The 17455-nt window shown below is 37.7% G+C and overlaps 1 protein-coding gene across 7 annotated transcripts; it reads left to right on the forward strand.

The window, feature by feature from the left end:
- The first annotated feature begins 5055 nt into the window (after nucleotides 1–5055).
- Nucleotides 5056–11317, forward strand: LOC120265333 (pentatricopeptide repeat-containing protein At5g16860). Of its 7 annotated transcripts, XM_039273241.1 has the most exons (7): nucleotides 5057–5551; nucleotides 6245–6288; nucleotides 6385–8926; nucleotides 9079–9265; nucleotides 9341–9619; nucleotides 9905–10068; nucleotides 10781–11317. In XM_039273241.1, the coding sequence occupies exon 3, from the start codon at nucleotides 6579–6581 to the stop codon at nucleotides 8913–8915; it is 2337 nt and encodes a 778-aa protein (XP_039129175.1). In that variant the 5' UTR covers nucleotides 5057–5551; nucleotides 6245–6288; nucleotides 6385–6578; the 3' UTR covers nucleotides 8916–8926; nucleotides 9079–9265; nucleotides 9341–9619; nucleotides 9905–10068; nucleotides 10781–11317. The 7 variants fall into 7 exon arrangements, with proteins under 7 accessions (XP_039129153.1, XP_039129140.1, XP_039129160.1 ...); XM_039273219.1 differs by having other exon boundaries at nucleotides 5056–5551; nucleotides 6245–8926; XM_039273235.1 differs by having other exon boundaries at nucleotides 5057–6288.
- Nucleotides 11318–17455: the final 6138 nt, after the last annotated feature.

Here is a 17455-nt window from a genome sequence, read left to right on the forward strand (position 1 = left end):
GGAGAAGCATTCAAAACCTTTAAGCTTGTTTTTAAAGCCATACGGCCTCAATGAGCTGCTCATTGAGGCCGTGAGAAAAATGCAGAAACTTTTAACTAACCTATACGGCCTCAATGAGCTCCTCATTGAGACCGTCAAGCCCATCCCGAGAGATTACACTAAGCCTTACGGCCTCAATGAGCTGCTCATTGAGGCCATTAAGAAAATTCAGAAACTTTTGCTTGCTTTATATGGCCTCAATGAGCTGCTCATTGAGGCCGTATGGACTCTTATTTTTCATGTGAACGTTGCCAACTTGTCTCTCTCTTCATTCTCCTTCTTCTCCAACCGAGCCCTAGCTTCCATGATCTATCTCTCCATGGCCAAATCTCACTAAATATTGTTCTAAATCATCTCCACATCTCCTTGGGAAGTAGATCTAGTGTTTGTCTTCAAGCTCCACTCAAGTGTGTTCAAATTTTTTGTTGGTAAGAAGCTTGTTGTGATGAAAATTTTCTTTTCTTTTCTTCTTGCTTTCTTGAGCTTTTGTGTGGATTGTTTCAAGATTTTAGCTTGTATTGTGTGGTATGAACATCATGTCTTTGAATTATCTCGAATTTATGTACAATTTTTTTTTCGAATTCATGATGAGGGGAAGCTCTTGCAAATTGAATAGTATCCATACGGGCTCCATATGCCCGTATGGATCCTATTCACTTCAATTTCTTCATGTTTTATCCACTTTCATGCCACATTATGCATTCTCTTGGATTCCTTTCATTCTTATTTGAATTATTATTGATGTAGGAATGCCACATGTCAAGAAACTCGCTTCTAAACGGCCGAGGCACGAGTCTCACACCCCCGACGAACCTCGCTTCTCTTCTTCTCTCCACAAGACCCCTTATGAAAGTTTAAAGACTAAACCATTTGCTACTTTTTGGCATATTGATTGGAGTGTTCTTGGAGAACTTGGGTGGGATGAACAACTGAAAGATTTAATTTCTTGTAATGGTTGGACGGAACTATTTTCCATTAATGAACCTACTTTTCGCCAACTTACATTGGAGGTGTTGAGCACATTTGAGGCGAAGCAAGATGAGAGGAGTATTCTCATTCGACTGACCGGGTTCCATTAAATTTCAAGCCTTTGGGAAGATTCAAGAAATGAACCACATGGAGTTTGCAAAATACATGAGAATTTATGATGATGAATTCATTAGAGCATCGTTGCTTAATCGGCCCCGCATTGATTACCCATTTGGCATGAGTGCAAGCAAATATTGGAATTCTTTAGCACCTAGTGACACCACCAATACATGGATGGCTACTCGTTTAGTGAACCCCATCCATAGATATATTCATGCTCTCATTACCCACTCTATTGGAGGTCGGAAAGATAGCAAGGGTGTAGTTACACAATCCGACTTGTTCACCATGTACGACATCCTGGAGGAGTATCCTATCCATCTTGGGCATCTGGTTGCTAAAGCGTTCATTCATTAGGCTCAGTTTGTTTGTCTGAGAGCTATCTTTGCAGGGCCCTACATCACAAGATTGATCTATGGCATGAATTTATTAGACCGTACTCGAGGCATGACTATGGTCGGGGAGGTGGCACCTCTTGGGGCACCTGTCCTGCGAGGGATTGGTTTGTTACAGAAAAAGAGTGGCACATGCAGACTTGTTTCACACTTGACCACGGGAGAATCCAGTCAGCATGACCATGGTGAGTCAGAGTCCGAATCCGATGGAGCACCCACTCAGGACCCTCCTGGCACTTCATTCCCATCAGACTTCGACTCTAGATTCAAGAATATGGAGGATGACATTTAGGCTATTCGTCACGAGCAGCGTGAGATGCGAGGACAGATTTACCAGGTTTTAGAAGTCAGTACCAGCTCACAGAGCATTTCCAGCAGTTTGTCATCTCCACCAGCTCAAGAATATTGTATGTATTAGGGTTATTGTTTGCATGCTAGTGTTACCCATGATGGCTTGTTCATTATTGTAAGACTCTTATAGCATGGATTAATGATTGATTTGAGTTACATATTTGTTGTTGTACTCTATTGAATCATGTTTCACCTCTAGTATTGTCTTGTGCACTGAATCTTGTGTTGATGCCCTGGGAATAGCCAACTTGACTACTCTATCTCTCTTGAATGCTTAACACACAATTTTGAGTACTTGGCTTTAGAATTCTAAGTTCTTTCTTTCAATGAACTCTTAAGAACTTTTGAGTCCTGTTGAGCTAGCCCTAGTTTTGTGGCATGTAGAGTAGTCTGAAGACATGATCTAGGATGAATGTGAAAAAGAAAATGATGAAAAAAAAGAGAATGAATGAAAATAAAAAAAAAAGAGTCTATGTCAGTATTCCTCTGCTAATGAAGCATGAATGCTTCTATGTAGACTGTAATCGAGTAGTTGGGTGACTCTTGTGCCTAACCAGCATGTGCACCCTTCAAAAAGATTTTTTGGTGCAGTCTATGTCAGTCGGACTTGAAAAAAAAAATGAAATGAAATGAAATGAAAATAAAAACCCTAGTGATCTTTTTGGCTACCTACTAGAGGTTTTGAGAAGAAAAGTGGGAGTTAGTTCTAGTTTAGAACTTAGAAAGATCTTACTTGTTCATTGGAGTAACACTTAGCATTTTGAGACTGAGTACTCTTGCATGTGGAGTGATTAGCATCTAGAGCTGTACTGATTGAAGTTAGTAGGATGGACCAATTCAGGGCAGATGAAATACTAGGTTCACACACATGGCACAGACATATAAGAGAAGAAAACCAGATCGCGGTACTGTAGCATATTCACTATAGCATATTCACTATAGCAGATTATTTAACCCTCCACTAAAACTCAAATCCAGCAAAGAATAACGCATATATCATACAAATAGACAACTTGAAGCACAATTATTGATTCACAGTCACAGTCAATGGGACCAACAAAAAAAATCACAAAAGAAACAAAAATTCGTGAGAAGATTCTCCATACCATAGAAAAACACAGATCGTGGCAAAAAGAGCACAAGATAAACATGGAAATCAAGAGACATGAGCTATTACCATCGTGTGCTCCATTCGCCCGAGCTTGGGAACGATTGTAGAGAAGAGAAGCAAGGATTTTTCGAATGCCGGTGACAACGTCTCCCAAAGAGACGGCGACAAGAGATGGCAGGGAGAGAGATGAAATTTCATCATACTCCTCATCAACAAAATATTTACTAATAAGTCAAACTACACACATTTCAATTCGTTCAAACTCTTTGTTATAGTCATATTTACAATTAAGTCCTAATTATTGGAATTTAAGAAAAAATTATGGGCTTTTTAATAGTTTGGCCCTTTTTTTTATTTAACTAAATGGCCCTAGGGCCATTTTAATTTCAAAATGGCCCTAGAACCATCATATCACCCACATGATGTAACATGTTGACTGGGCACTGACTAGGCGTTGAGTCAGCACTGACTGGCTGCTGACTCAGCATGTTTAAATTAAAAATCGTGATGTTTGCATTTTAACCCCTGAATTGTTTTATAATCAATAAATTAGCTTATTCTTGGGTTTTTTTAATCAATTTTTTTAAAATTTATTAGTGTTTTAAAATGTATTAAACTTTAAATAACTTTTTAAAAAATACGTAAGTGTGTTTTTTTAATTTAAATCCCTTTATTTGTTTTATAATTAAGAAATTATCTTTTCCCTTTGGTTATTTAACCAAAATTTTATTCAAAAAACTATGTAATTTTTTAATTTATTAAAAAATTAATTTTAAAGAATATATTTGAATATGAAAACACAAATTTTAAAATTATAACTCTTTAAGCAATATGTAAGTGTGTTTTTTAATTTAAACATGCTGAGTCAGCAACCAGTCAGTGCCCAGTCAGCTGAGCTTATTTGAAGACCTTGAATTGGATATTGGAAGTGTTATAGCTTTGTGTCTTTTGTTATCTTCAGTTTTCCAGGATTCTATTTGAAGTTTCCTCATTCTATTTCTTTGAGTTAAATGTACTTGAATTCTAGCTGAGCTTATTTTTTATTATTCCTTCATCAATATATCTGTCCAAGACTTGATAAGGTTCAATTATTTCTTGGGTGATTAGATTTAATTCTGATGGTTGATAGCAGAAGTATGACTCCTCAAATGTTAATTTGATGATTTATCAAATAGGATTTGAATATATAAGTTAAAATTGAACTTTGTTTGAACATGAGCCCGTATTCTAGCTTTTCTTGCTTATTAGCTTGTGTTTAACATGTTTTCATAACCATGCTTTTAATGCATATTCTTTCCTCTTTGTTATCATCAATTTTATTCTTCAGCATTTTCTTAGTCATTGTAAAACCAAACCAATGTCTAAAGTACTAGTGTGGTTCAGTTCTTTTTTTTACTAAAATCGCAAACCTAAAGCAAACTGAATTAGTATGATCAGTTTCCAAATTTCAAATTGAATTGAACAATAGAACTAGTTAAAGCTAAACCAAATGGTTATTTTTACTTCAAAATAGCTTGCATCATAATTTAATAAAAAGCCGATTTTTTTACCAAAGCAATGTATCTCGGAGATCTTGCAAGTATCTTTGTCGCTCCTAAAAAGCATGCTAACATGTGCATCATGTCCGCACGCATGCATTTTTCCCATCCACTTTGCTCTTATGATCCCATTCAACAAGCTCCTGCAGTTACTAATATCCTTGAATTGGATATTAGTAACTTATATATTCAGTGCTTAAAATAAGCTACATAGTACATTTAACACATTTTTTTTTTTTTTGGCAAAGTGTGAGAAATTTCATAGTTTAATATGATTAGTTAAAACTTAAAAGACCTTGAATTGGATATTGGAAGGCCAAATACAAAATATGAACATTGTGGTGATAAGAGCTTTGATATGTATTCTATTCTCGGTAACTGAGAAGGTAAAGAAAGGAATAAAACATGCAAATATGGCACAATAGCTGTTACCATAGCTAGCTTTGGTCAAAAACATATAAAACTGATTGACACGTGCAAATTGCTGATTTTGGGTATTTCTTTGACGCTTAACTCTCATGGTTGGTGATCGCGCGTAGAGCCTCATAAAGCCCCTCCCTCGAACCCTCGGACTTGCCGTCTCTGTTATCATGCTCCATCTCTCATCACCTCAATTTCATATTCGTACAAGTCTAAATGAGCAGACGATGAAGATTGTTGTGTGTCCTACTCCTACTCCTACTCCTATGTAGAAATGAAGTGAGAATAGTACCCCTCACTTGGGTTTTGGTGGCTCTTTCTCTCTTCTGACCAGCCTTTGCGAATCCCTCTCAAATTTCCATTATTCTAAAAAATTTTCTCTCATCCTTGTTTTTTCTAGTTAGGCTGATTATTTCTGAATTTTTGTGATTGTATGGAATGGTTTCCGAATTTGAAGGCTTGAGTTAGTGTTTTGTAAATTTATCCTAATTTCATGATATTTATTATGGACTCATTTCAGAGCGAATTAGGGATTTTAGATATTTATCGGTTCATATATTGGGGGATAGTCAAGAATCTGAGTCTTTATTAGATCTCTGAGTTACAAGGTGAGCTCCAGGAATCTCTATTTTAGTGTTCACAATCCTCTTCCATTGATTTGATTATGAAGTTATGATGAAATCGTGATTTAAATGTTTATTTGATTTATGTGGATTTTATGATATTTTATGTGGTATACTTGCACAAACAATGCTGATAGCTTGGTTTTTTGGTAATTTAATGCATTAATGCAGTTCACTGTTTCATTTTGCATTTTCTTAGAGTCAGTGTGGTGTCCTTTTTTGTGTGTTAGTCATTCTATTTTTATATGATTTATATGAAGTTTATGAAATTTGATGATAGAATTTTGCTTAAATAATGCTGATAGCTTGAGTTCTTGGCAATGGTCTGCATTCATTCAGTTCATTGTTTCATTTTGTATTTTCTGTGTCAGTTTGATGCCATTTTTGGTGTGTCAATCATTTTGATTTTATATGATTTATTTGAGTTTTATGAAAATTTTTGGCTTGAGTTTGCTAAAGTAGTACTGATAGCTTGAGGTCTATTGCCTGATTAATCCTCGGATAGCACCATTTTTATTTCTTGGTTTTTAGTTTGTTTCCTTTGAATCATATATCTAATTTAATTCTGACACGCTATTGTGATTGTGATTGGAGTTGATATCACCGCTTGGAGAACTAAGGTCTTCATTAACATGGTTTTGGACTTGATGATACTAGTGTTGCATTTACTTTCTGCAGGAATTTAACAAATGCCATTTGAAAGATTTCATTGGTTTAATGAGGTACAATTTTCATAATGCTGTCCTACCTGCCAAGGGCAATGCCAAGGAGTAAAGAAATTTTTTTCTCTACTGTCACACTTACAACTTCCTCTGCAGATTTTCGATTGCCATTTGCATCTTTACTAAAGGAATGCAAGTCTTTGTCCAATGCTAGGAAAATCCACCAACAAGTCCTTGTCAGGGGTCTTCTCCCTTATCCTATCTATTCCTTGTCCTTTACGTCTTCATCACTGGGAACAGACATTGTAGCGGCATACCTTGCCTCTGGTTCTCATGGAGATGCCCTCTTCATGTTGGAGCGTCTTTCTCCATCTCCCATTTTCTGGTGGAATGCACTAATCAGACAAAACGTCAACCAGGGGAACATCAACCATGCTTTGTTCCTTTGTCGTCACATGCAACAACTTGGAACAAGGCCTGATCACTACACATTTCCTTTCCTCCTTAAGGCATGTGGTGAGCTTCCTTCTTTCTGCCGAGGAGTTGCCATCCATGCTGTTGTATGCAGAGATGGCTTTGATTACAATGTATTTGTATGTAATGCCCTGTTGGCTATGTATGCACGTTGTGGTGCTTTTGAGGAAGCTAGCCGTGTATTTCATGAGATCATGAACAAAGGAATAGATGATATAATCTCATGGAACTCCATGGTTGCTGCGCATGTAAAGAGTGGGAGCCCACAGCTTGCCCTGGATTTGTTTGCGAAGATGACCAAGTCACCAAATGATAATTTTGGACCAAATAGGTCTGATATCATAAGTCTTGTCAATGTTCTTCCTGCATGTGCATCTCTCAGGACTGCATCTGAGGCTAGGCAGATTCACTGTCATTCCTTGAAGAATAATCTCTTCTCAGATCTCTTTGTCGGGAATGCCATTATAGATGTTTATGCTAAGTGCGGGATGATGGATGATGCCCTTAAGGTTTTCAAGGATATGAATATCAAAGATGTCGTGACTTGGAATGCAATGGTCACTGGCTATTCTCAAAATGGTTACTTTGAAAACGCACTTGAGCTCTTCAAGGAAATGCAGAAGGAGTGCATTGCGCTGAATGTTGTGACATGGAGTGCAGTTATTGCAGGATATGCCCAAAGAGGGCTTGGTCACGAGGCACTTGGTGTCTTTAGACAAATGCAGCATTCAGGGTCAGATCCAAATGCGGTTACCATGATTTCTCTCTTGTCTGCCTGTGCTGCTGTAGGAGCTCTTTCTTACGGAAAGGAAACCCATGCCCATGCCCTTAGAAAGTGCCTTATGAGATGGGATGATAATGTTGGTGAAGGAGAAGACCGTATGGTGCAGAATTCTCTCATTGACATGTATTCCAAATGCAAGACTTTCAATGCAGCCCGTTTCATTTTTGATTCTATTCCTCTGGTAGAGCGAAATGTAGTTACCTGGACCGTCATGATAGGTGGTTATGCTCAACATGGAGATGCCAATGTTGCCCTAAAACTTTTCTCTGAGATGGTACTTAAAACCAGTTCTGTTGCTCCCAATCCCTTCACAATCTCTTGTGTTTTAATAGCATGTGCTCGACTTGCAGCTCTTCGCTTTGGTAGGCAAATCCATGCATATGTGATTCGCAGCTGGTACGGAGATGGAATGTTGTTTGTGTCAAATTGTCTCATTGATATGTATTCTAAATGTGGTGACCTCGGCGCAGCTCAAGGTGTATTTGATATGATGCCACAAAAGAATTCAGTTTCTTGGACATCCTTGATGACTGGGTACGGAATGCATGGGCTTGGTAGTGAGGCCCTCCGCATCTTTGAGGAGATGCAGAATGTAGGTCTTATACCTGATGGCATTACGTTTTTGGTTGTTCTCTATGCTTGCAGCCATTCTGGTATGGTTAATGAAGGCCTTAGGTACTTTCACAGTATGTCTAGGGATTATGGTGTGGATGCTGGTGCAGAACACTATGCTTGTGTTGTTGATTTATTGGGTCGTGCTGGTCGATTAGATGAAGCACAAAATATGATAGAGGGCATGCCAATGAAGCCAACTTCAGTTGTTTGGGTGGCCTTGCTTAGTGCCTGTCGAGTTCATGCTAATGTGGAGCTTGCTGAATATGCAACTGAAAAGTTGCTGGCATCAGAGTCAGAGAATGATGGATCATATACACTGCTTTCTAATATATATGCTATTGCAGGGCGCTGGAGAGATGTTGCTAGGATTAGATTGTTAATGAAGAAATCTGGGATTAAGAAAAGGCCAGGATACAGCTGGATAGAAGATAAAAAAGGCCATGCTGTATTTTTTGTGGGGGATCGTTCTCACCCACTATCTCAGCAGATCTATACTCTCTTGGCACAACTTATCGATCGAATCAAAGCTATTGGATATGTGCCTCAAACACATTTTGCTTTGCATGATGTTGACGATGAAGAGAAGAGCTCACTTCTATCAGAGCACAGTGAGAAGCTTGCTCTTGCGTATGGCATCCTCACCTCCTTCCCTGGATCAACCATTCGGATTACAAAGAATCTACGAATCTGCGGAGACTGCCATAATGCCATCACATTTATCTCTATGATTGTTGACCATGACATCATATTAAGGGATTCTAGTCGCTTCCATCACTTTTCGAAGGGCTCATGCTCTTGCGGGGGCTATTGGTAATTATGTATTGGGTGAGATTACTTAAACTTTCTACTGGTATTTTTACCTGTACTAGAATTAAGTACTGTTTCTGAAAATTTAAATTAGTTGTTTAATGGTTGATTAAAAGGAAGGAGACGGATCTTGTATTAATAAAATTTTATTTTTCTCTTTCTCTCTCTAGTTTCCATCATGGAAGAAACACAACTTGAAGGCTTGTGTATTACCTTCTATTTCCAGAGCATTTCTTGAATGCTCAGATCTCTGAGAGCACTTTCCTTTGGGCTGAAGGAAGGAGCTGTTGGATTTATCTTCAATACCAGAGTTAAGCATGGTGATGTCTGTCCCGAGATCTTGCCCTTCTACTGGAGGTAAAGATGCCACCTTGGACTGATTTATTGACTTTGATATTTTCATAAGTCTTGATTATAGTATTTCTTGCTCAGATGCAGGTGATAATGATGATGATTTCACGGAGGAGGTCAAGGAGGCTGAGGCAGTAGCAGAGGCTTTGAAAAAGGGAGTTTTAGCCAGTGGCCAGGATCACTTCTACAGGAAGAGAGTGCAGTGGAGGAAACAGACATTGGCCTTGATGATCAGCCGACAGACCCGCCTGCTAGTGAGGAAGAATTCACCAATGATGATGGAAGTAATAAATGGGACCACGGTCTTAGGGTGTTAAGTATGTGTCTTGACCCAATACCTTGAAAGGAATGATTGCCTTGGTAATTTCAGTTAATTTTTATGCATTTCATTGGTGAAATACACTTTGTTTGGCTACTACATTCTGCTCGAATGCAAGAGTTTTTAAATATGAATTTTAACTTGGTGTTCGTTTACTTTATGTCTTACATCCCTGAGTTTCTGGTTTCTATTCATCTTTTACTCCCCTTTTTTTCTTGTGTGAAGCATATTAGTAGTTGCTATTTTATGTCATGCCATTTACGTGAAAATACTGTTGATGAACACATAAATTGATTAGGGTCTATGCTATTCCATTTTGCACACAGGAAGAATATGGACTTGAAGAGATGACTTATCCTCTTGAGAAGAGGTATGTCCAACTTTGGCTTCTAAAGAGATGACTGCAGTTAAAAACCTCAAAACTACTGTGGAGCAGGTGCAAGCAAATTTTGAAAGTTAGAGGAAGTTACCTGACAAACCAACTGAAAAGGTCTGCAGTTATTTTTGTCCATTTTTTCTGCAGACAGATGCATGCTTATGATTTCTTGTTCTCTTCCAACTTCTACTGGAATGTTGTTTTTATTATGCCATTTTAACTGCTAGACCATAGTCTAGGCAAGAAAGAATAAGTTGTCTAGGGCGTCATGGAATTTCTCTACCTGTGGAGTTCGGGAAAATTTGGACTAATGTTTGTTTCGCCTATATGTGTACTATCACAGTAAGAATAGCCTCTTGTTTCTTTTCATGCAGCTGGTTGGTAGAGACAAGTGTGGGTCTTTGTGTCATGTTTTTATGGGATTGTTTAGTGAAGAAATCAGAGTAACTGAGTCTTTATCTCTTTCAACTTTGAGTTCTCTACACTAAATATATAGAGCCTAATTTCTTCTACCAGAATACATAAACAAACTCTTTAAAATCTGGAACTAACATAAATACAATTTTGAATTAGTCATATTGATGTTTAACGGCCTAGAATATTATACAATAATTAATATGTAAGAGAATACATGTAATTCTACACATCCCCTCAAACTAAGGAATGGATGTTAATCATTCCCATTTTGCTTGAAAGATCTTCATATTGTTGTCTTGAAAGAGCCTTTGTCAGCACATCAGCGATTTGCAACTTTGAAGGAGTATACACCATATTGATGATTTTACTGCTGATCTTCTCCTTGATGAGAATGTTGATCTATCTCCAGATGCTTCATCCTGTCATGGTGACTTGGACGGCGTGTAATACTGATTGCTGCTTTTCCTTGTCACAACATATGCTGATTGTAGGATCATAAGGCATCTTCAGTTCTTCAAGGATTTTCTTAATCCATAAATCTTGACACGTTTCTAGAGCAACTGGCCTATATTTAGCTTCTACGGTGCTTCAAACAACTACAGATTGGTTTTTGCTTCTCCTAGTCACTAAGTTAGCCAGCACATATGTATAATATATTTATATCCTTACATTAAGTGTGTATTGTTAATAGATCAAGCATAATCTGCATTCGTGTACACTTCAATGCTTTTGGTTGAATGCTTCACAAAGTCTAATCCCTTCCCGGGAGTGTCATCTTAAGGTTGGTAGACAGTCTCAAGGTGCCTTGTTGTGGGTTTGTGCATAAACTAACTCAAGGACACTCACTGGAAACGAGATGTTAGGTCATGTGTGGGATATGTAAATAACCTTACCTACCAACCTTTGTTGTCCCTTATTATTATTAATCGTTGGACTGTCTTGTGAATCTCTAAGCTTTGAGTTCTGTTCCATGAGTGTAGGAGACGGTCTACGACCAAGCATTTTTGTCTTTCGAAGATCTATTACGTATTTTCTTTGAGAGAGGGGAACATCCTCTTTAGTTGGCGTAGCTTTTATTCCCAAGAAGTACTTGAGATTTTCTAGATCTTTAATTTTGAATTCTTTGAATATTTTACATCTAAATTAAATCTATTTTATGTAAAATCATTTGATGATAACTTTGCCTGTCTGGTATGTGATTTTATGGAACACGGTTTAGTGGGACTTATAAATATTCATAACTTTTAAATAAAAGTATGGATTTTCAAAATTTTAAATTGAAAATTTTGGTAGCATGTGAATTATTTTGAAAAGAGTAGTGGGCAAAAGAAGAATTTAATAATAATAAAAAATTATATTCAATTATGATAAAGCTCTATGAAAAGAGCAGTTTTGTCATTTGCTAATGTTTATTTTAAAATTTGAAAAATTTATTGTTATTCTTAATTCGTGTGCATGAGGATGAAACGTCTCTTAAGTCAAAACGGAGGGAGTATTAAAAAAAAAAATGGATTTAAAAAACACTCACATTTCTTCATTGGTGATTCAGTGGAATAAAAACCGAAAAGATTGTGAGCAAGAAAGGAGAAGGGGAAAAATGGAACCCAAAAAAATAAAAATAAATATTGGAACAAAGAAAAAGATCAGAACAAAAACAGGACATGACAACGAGAAAAGGTACCTGGATCTATTTTAAAAATAAAATGAAAAAAGGGGGGAGAAAAACCTTTCTTGCATGGTTCCTTACACATGTATGATATATAATGTGTGATTTCTCACCTCTCATGGATGCATGAAATGAATGGAATGCATTGGTTTCATGTTCGATTTAAAATGCCCTTTATGTTAACATACATGCTTGGTGGTCCCATCATAGGTTTCATGTCATTTAATTCATGATCTCCGACTCTCATGAATGCATGCTTGGCTATGTCCCATGTACACATGATTTAAAATCATGTATTTTTCAATATATTGATAATGTCTTGGGAGTAAAATAGCTTTATTTTTTTTACTATTTTAATATAACCCAATTCATATCTTTAGTAGCAAATACCCATCTTTTTTTGCATTTATGAATGTGTTACCATAGTTGACATATGATAATTAATACAATAAGATTGGGTTGAAATCCCAAATATTACTTCTCTAGTTGTCTGAGGAAAAAATAAAAAAGGATGAATGTTGGGCATGATAAAAAAACGAAAAAAATAAAAAAAATAAAAAAAAACAATAATAATAAAAAAATAGTTATTGGAAAAATTATTTTTTTTTTTTAAAAAAATGAAGACTTAAAAAGGAATGTTTGGGGATTTGAATGAAAAAATTGTCGAAAACTAATTTGAGAAAAGATGAAGGTTTGAGGGGCTATTTGTAAAATTTGGCAAATAAAAAACATAACAAATAAAAACTCTGGGTTTATTGGCAAAATCCATATATAAGTGTAAAAACCATAAAAAATTTGACTGTCATTGCAAAATTTAAAGAAAATCATAAAAGTGAGATTTTTGGAGTTATTCACAAAATTGGAGGAAAATATGAAAAGTAAAAATCTCGGGGTTCATTTGTAAAAATTAAAAAAAGGGTAAAATAAAATAAAAATAATAAGAAATGAGAAGGACGGGAATTTTAGGAACCTATTTGCAAAATGGCAAGAAAAATATAGAAAATATGAAAAATTGGTTATTGGCAAAATTGTGGAAAACAAGGAAAAATGAGAAAAATTATAGGGTTTAATGAAAATATATGAAGGAGAAAAATTTAGGGTACAATATGAAAAGGAGGAAAAATGAGAAAAATTATAGGGTTTAATGAAAAATATATATGTAGGAGAAAAAAATTTAAGGTACAATATGAAAAGGGGAGGGGAGGAAAAATGAGAAAAATTAAAGACTAAGACTCCCTGTGAGGTGTAATTAGGGATGATAACGGGTTGGGTTGGGTGCGGGTTTTGTCATACCTACACCTGCACTCGCTACACCGCCCCCATACTCGAACCTGAACTCGATGGGTTTTCAAAACCCTAACCCACACTAAAACCCTAACCCACACCCGCTCCTGACCATATTTAAGAATATTTAAAATGAAATTAAAATACAAAGTAGAAATAAAAAATGTCAATCCAAAATTTTAGTGTTTTTGTTTGAATGAACACAATAGAGTAAAAATTGAAAATAAACATTCCAAGCAACGCAAAATAGATATTCAAAGATTGATAGGGTTTGGTTTTAAAAAAACCTAACAAAAACATTGAATATATATAATTCGGTATATTTGTTAATTGAATTTTGGGTCGTGTTCGGGTTCAGGTCAGGTATCAAGATTCCCATACTTGCACCAACACCCGCTTTTTATTAGTCGGGTTTTATCCGAATCTGACTCGAAACCCCGTTAAACCGGGATTTTCCTGTCAAACTGGATTTTCTTTGTCAAACTTGGGTCGGGTCGGTCGAGATTTGGGGATTATTGCCATCCCCTAGGTGCAATGCATGGGAACTCTTAATAAGAGTCTCGTTATGTCTCTTGATTCTCACATAAGGGTTCCCAGACTCATGTTGAAGACTAAGACTCCCTATAAGGTGCAATGGATGGGAGCTCTCAATGAGACTCTCACCATTACCTCTTGATGCTCACAGAAGAGTTTTAAGACTCATGTTGAAGACTAAAACTCCCTGTCAGGTACAATGCATGGGAACTCTGAATGAGAGTCTCGTCATGCCTCTTGATCCTCACAAAAGGGTCTTAAAACTCATGTCGCAGACTAAGATTTCTTGGGTTGTACAATGCATGGAAGCTATTAAAGACGATCTCGTTATGCCTCTTGATGTTGTCGGAAGGGTCTCAAAACTCATGTTGAAGACTAAGACTCCCTGTGAGGTACAATGCATGGGAGCTCTCAATGAGAGTTTCACCACTAACTCTTGATGCTGACAAAAGGTTCTTAAGATTCATTGACACACCCCTTACGTGTGTGTACCGCAAGTGTACTGGTTGTCAAAGTAATAAAGTACCCCGGTGAGTGGGTAGTCGTATCCATAGGGAATAGTTGCTCAGAAACACAAGTATTGCTATTTAACTATAGTGAATACCAAGTTGTGATTTGAGTGAACAATATCAATGCAAATAAAAATAAAGAAAAGAGAAAAGAAAGCAATAGGAATAAGGAGATACTCGATAAGAAATTGAGGTACCCGGACATTGCTCACCCTAGGACTATTATTTCAAGTGCAAGACTACTTATTATGCCTCCTAATTGAAGTTTAATGAGTCGTATAAATCCAAAGACACACGGTCCCAAACCTAAGGTCAACCGTGACTAACCCTTACATTATACACCGGCGGAAAGGGATCTCTCGACGCCTCACACTGTGTAAGGTTACTTGAAGCTCTAGGGACTCCAAGTAATAAACCCTATTCCCTAATCTAGATCTAACCCTTTGGTCCAAGCGAAAGAACCCTAGTCATAATTAATCCCCAACACTAAGAATTACTTCAACACTTCACTCTGTTGCTCACGAAATTAAGCCCGAGTGGAATATGTCTCTTAGAACTTCACTCTATCGTGACCACAAAGAACTCTTAGAACATGGAGGTAGGATAAATCACATCGGAAGGAAAAGGGGACGTTCAGCTACCTCTCGACTCACCCTCTCGATACCTCTTCAACCTTGCTTTGTCTAATCCTAATGAAGTGTCACTCATTCACAAGGATTACCAAGATAGATTCTCAACCCTAGTGTCACTCTAAGGGAAAATTAAATCAACAAGCATTCATGGTTGAAAGTCAATTAAAACATCAATTAAAGAAGCAAAATAAGAGCCAATGAAACAAAATCATCTTAGGGTTTACAAGTCTAAGCACTCACTAGGGGTTTACCCCTTCATGGAGCAATACAAAAGCAAATATGAAATCAAAGATAAGTGCAAGCAATCCATAGAGAAAACCCCCTTGTACTCCATATCGATGGTCATGCGAAGTCGCTTCGTCTTCTCCAAAGGTTCTCTTGTCAAACCTAGGACACACCTCGCCGAATTGATGCCGATGAAAGCTCCCCAAAAGTTCTCCTCCAATGGAACTCGATGTCGAATGCCGTAGAACCACTCCAAAATCCTAGCAAAAGCCTTTCCGAACCCAAGATGGGAGCGCCTCCAAAGATGGGCAAAAGATAGGAAGAAGATCTCCAAATAAAACTCTCAAACGGTATTTATAGGGCTGGAATTGGGCATCCACGCGGGCGTGTGGATTTGCAGATTTTCATTTCCTGCGTGCTATGAATAGTAACTACTACAATAATTTACAGTAAAATGCTACAACACTTCACTAGAATGCTCCTGAATTCACTCTTTTCATCTAGGCTGCATGATTTTGTACACATCCATGCGATATATCACGTCGTGTTTTTGATAAGTGTCTAAATGTACGTATTTGAGTGTATGTATTTGTTACCTCTAGCATGTATTTTCATTAGAATTGATGCCCGTTTTGTGCTTAATCGTGTGTTATTTGCTTTGCAGGGCACGGGAACACCATGGATGACACGAGGATATGATTCGGGTGAAAAAGAGAAGAAAACCAGGGCGCGGTACTGTAGAGGTTTCACTGTAGCTGGAAGTACTGTAGCATCGACACTGCAGCAAGATTACTGTAGATGTCAATGTAGCACCTGGAGAGTTTCAAGTCAGGATTTGGATCATGGCATACGGCCTCAATGCTGCCCGGTATAGAGCTCGGGATGATCACTGTAGCTATAATGGAAGATATTTACTTGATGGAGTTTGCCTACCCCAAATAGTGTCAATGTTGAGCTCCATAGCGAGTGGTATAGCACTCAGGATGGAGGCCATAGGGAGTGGTATAGCACTTGGTATAGCACTCATGATGGGGGCCATAGGGAGTGGTATAGCACTCGGGATGGAGGCCATCAAGGGGGTATGATGAGTGGTATATAGAGGGCTTTTTTTTTGGAGAAAGATGGGGGACTTTTGGCTAGACTTTTTTTTGGGCCTCTTGGGCCGCCGCCACCACACACTCTTGTGGCCTTCCGGCCATCTTCCGGCGACGATCCTTGTGGGAAACGAGCACACATCATCACCAAGAGGGAGAGGAGCATAGGAGAAGGAGTTGGAGTGAAGATCTAAGCCACCATTGCATCACCATTCAAGGCTTCATCCATTCAAGGGGATCTAGACCGTAGAGGGGGTTTTCTTGCTTCTTTATTGTCTTTCTTTTCCTTGTATGTTGTTTAAGTGTCCCTTGTCATGAGGGATTAACTTATTGTTGTGTTTGGATTTGGATGAACCCTAGGGCTAATCTTGTGTATGAACTTGGAATGTTGTTCTTCATTGATTTTGATGGTTGTTTGAGATTCAATCTTTCATGCTTTCATGTCTAGAATTACATGTATGGAGAGATCCGTAATTCTACTATGAGTTGTATGCGTAGATGTGACCTACTCACGTGTACTAGATCTAGGAGAGATTGAAAGGGGATGCTTGTGCCTATACGCCGAGAGATCGGGTGTTGGTAGCCCTCCATTGCTAGGTTTAAGCCGAAGGATAGTAGGTTTACTCCTATTAGAGAACTCCAAGAACATAATGCGATCATAGGTGTGTTAATCCGGAAGAGATTCCGATTGACATTCGTATGGGATCAGGGGTTAGTCACCGAGAGATTGGGGCTAATCTACTCACGAGGTCTCTTGGTCTCAATTATCATCAATGCATCTTTAACTCATCTTAGTTCGGGACTTAATGACAACCCTAGGTGGATTCCTTGTCCAAACACGACCTTCTCATGCTTGATACTCCCTTGTTTATTTACATCTGTGCTAGTTACCCGGCCATAGATTAGTTAGTTTATTTTATTTTTATTTCATTTGTTCTTCATACCAAGAATTGTAGGCTAGATAATAGATGAAGGGTGAGTAATAATACTTCCTTGGCCCCGTGGAATACTACGACCCCTGTGTCACTCACAGGGTATTACTTGGCGATCCCGTACACTTGCGGGCGATCCATCAGTTTTCAATGAAACTACATTGACAAAACTCTTGACAATGTTGCACAAGTCAGAGAATATGAGGGT

The sequence above is a fragment of the Dioscorea cayenensis genome, chromosome 1 (genome assembly GCF_009730915.1).
Source record: "Dioscorea cayenensis subsp. rotundata cultivar TDr96_F1 chromosome 1, TDr96_F1_v2_PseudoChromosome.rev07_lg8_w22 25.fasta, whole genome shotgun sequence".
In the NCBI taxonomy this organism is placed as follows: Eukaryota; Viridiplantae; Streptophyta; class Magnoliopsida; order Dioscoreales; family Dioscoreaceae; genus Dioscorea; species Dioscorea cayenensis.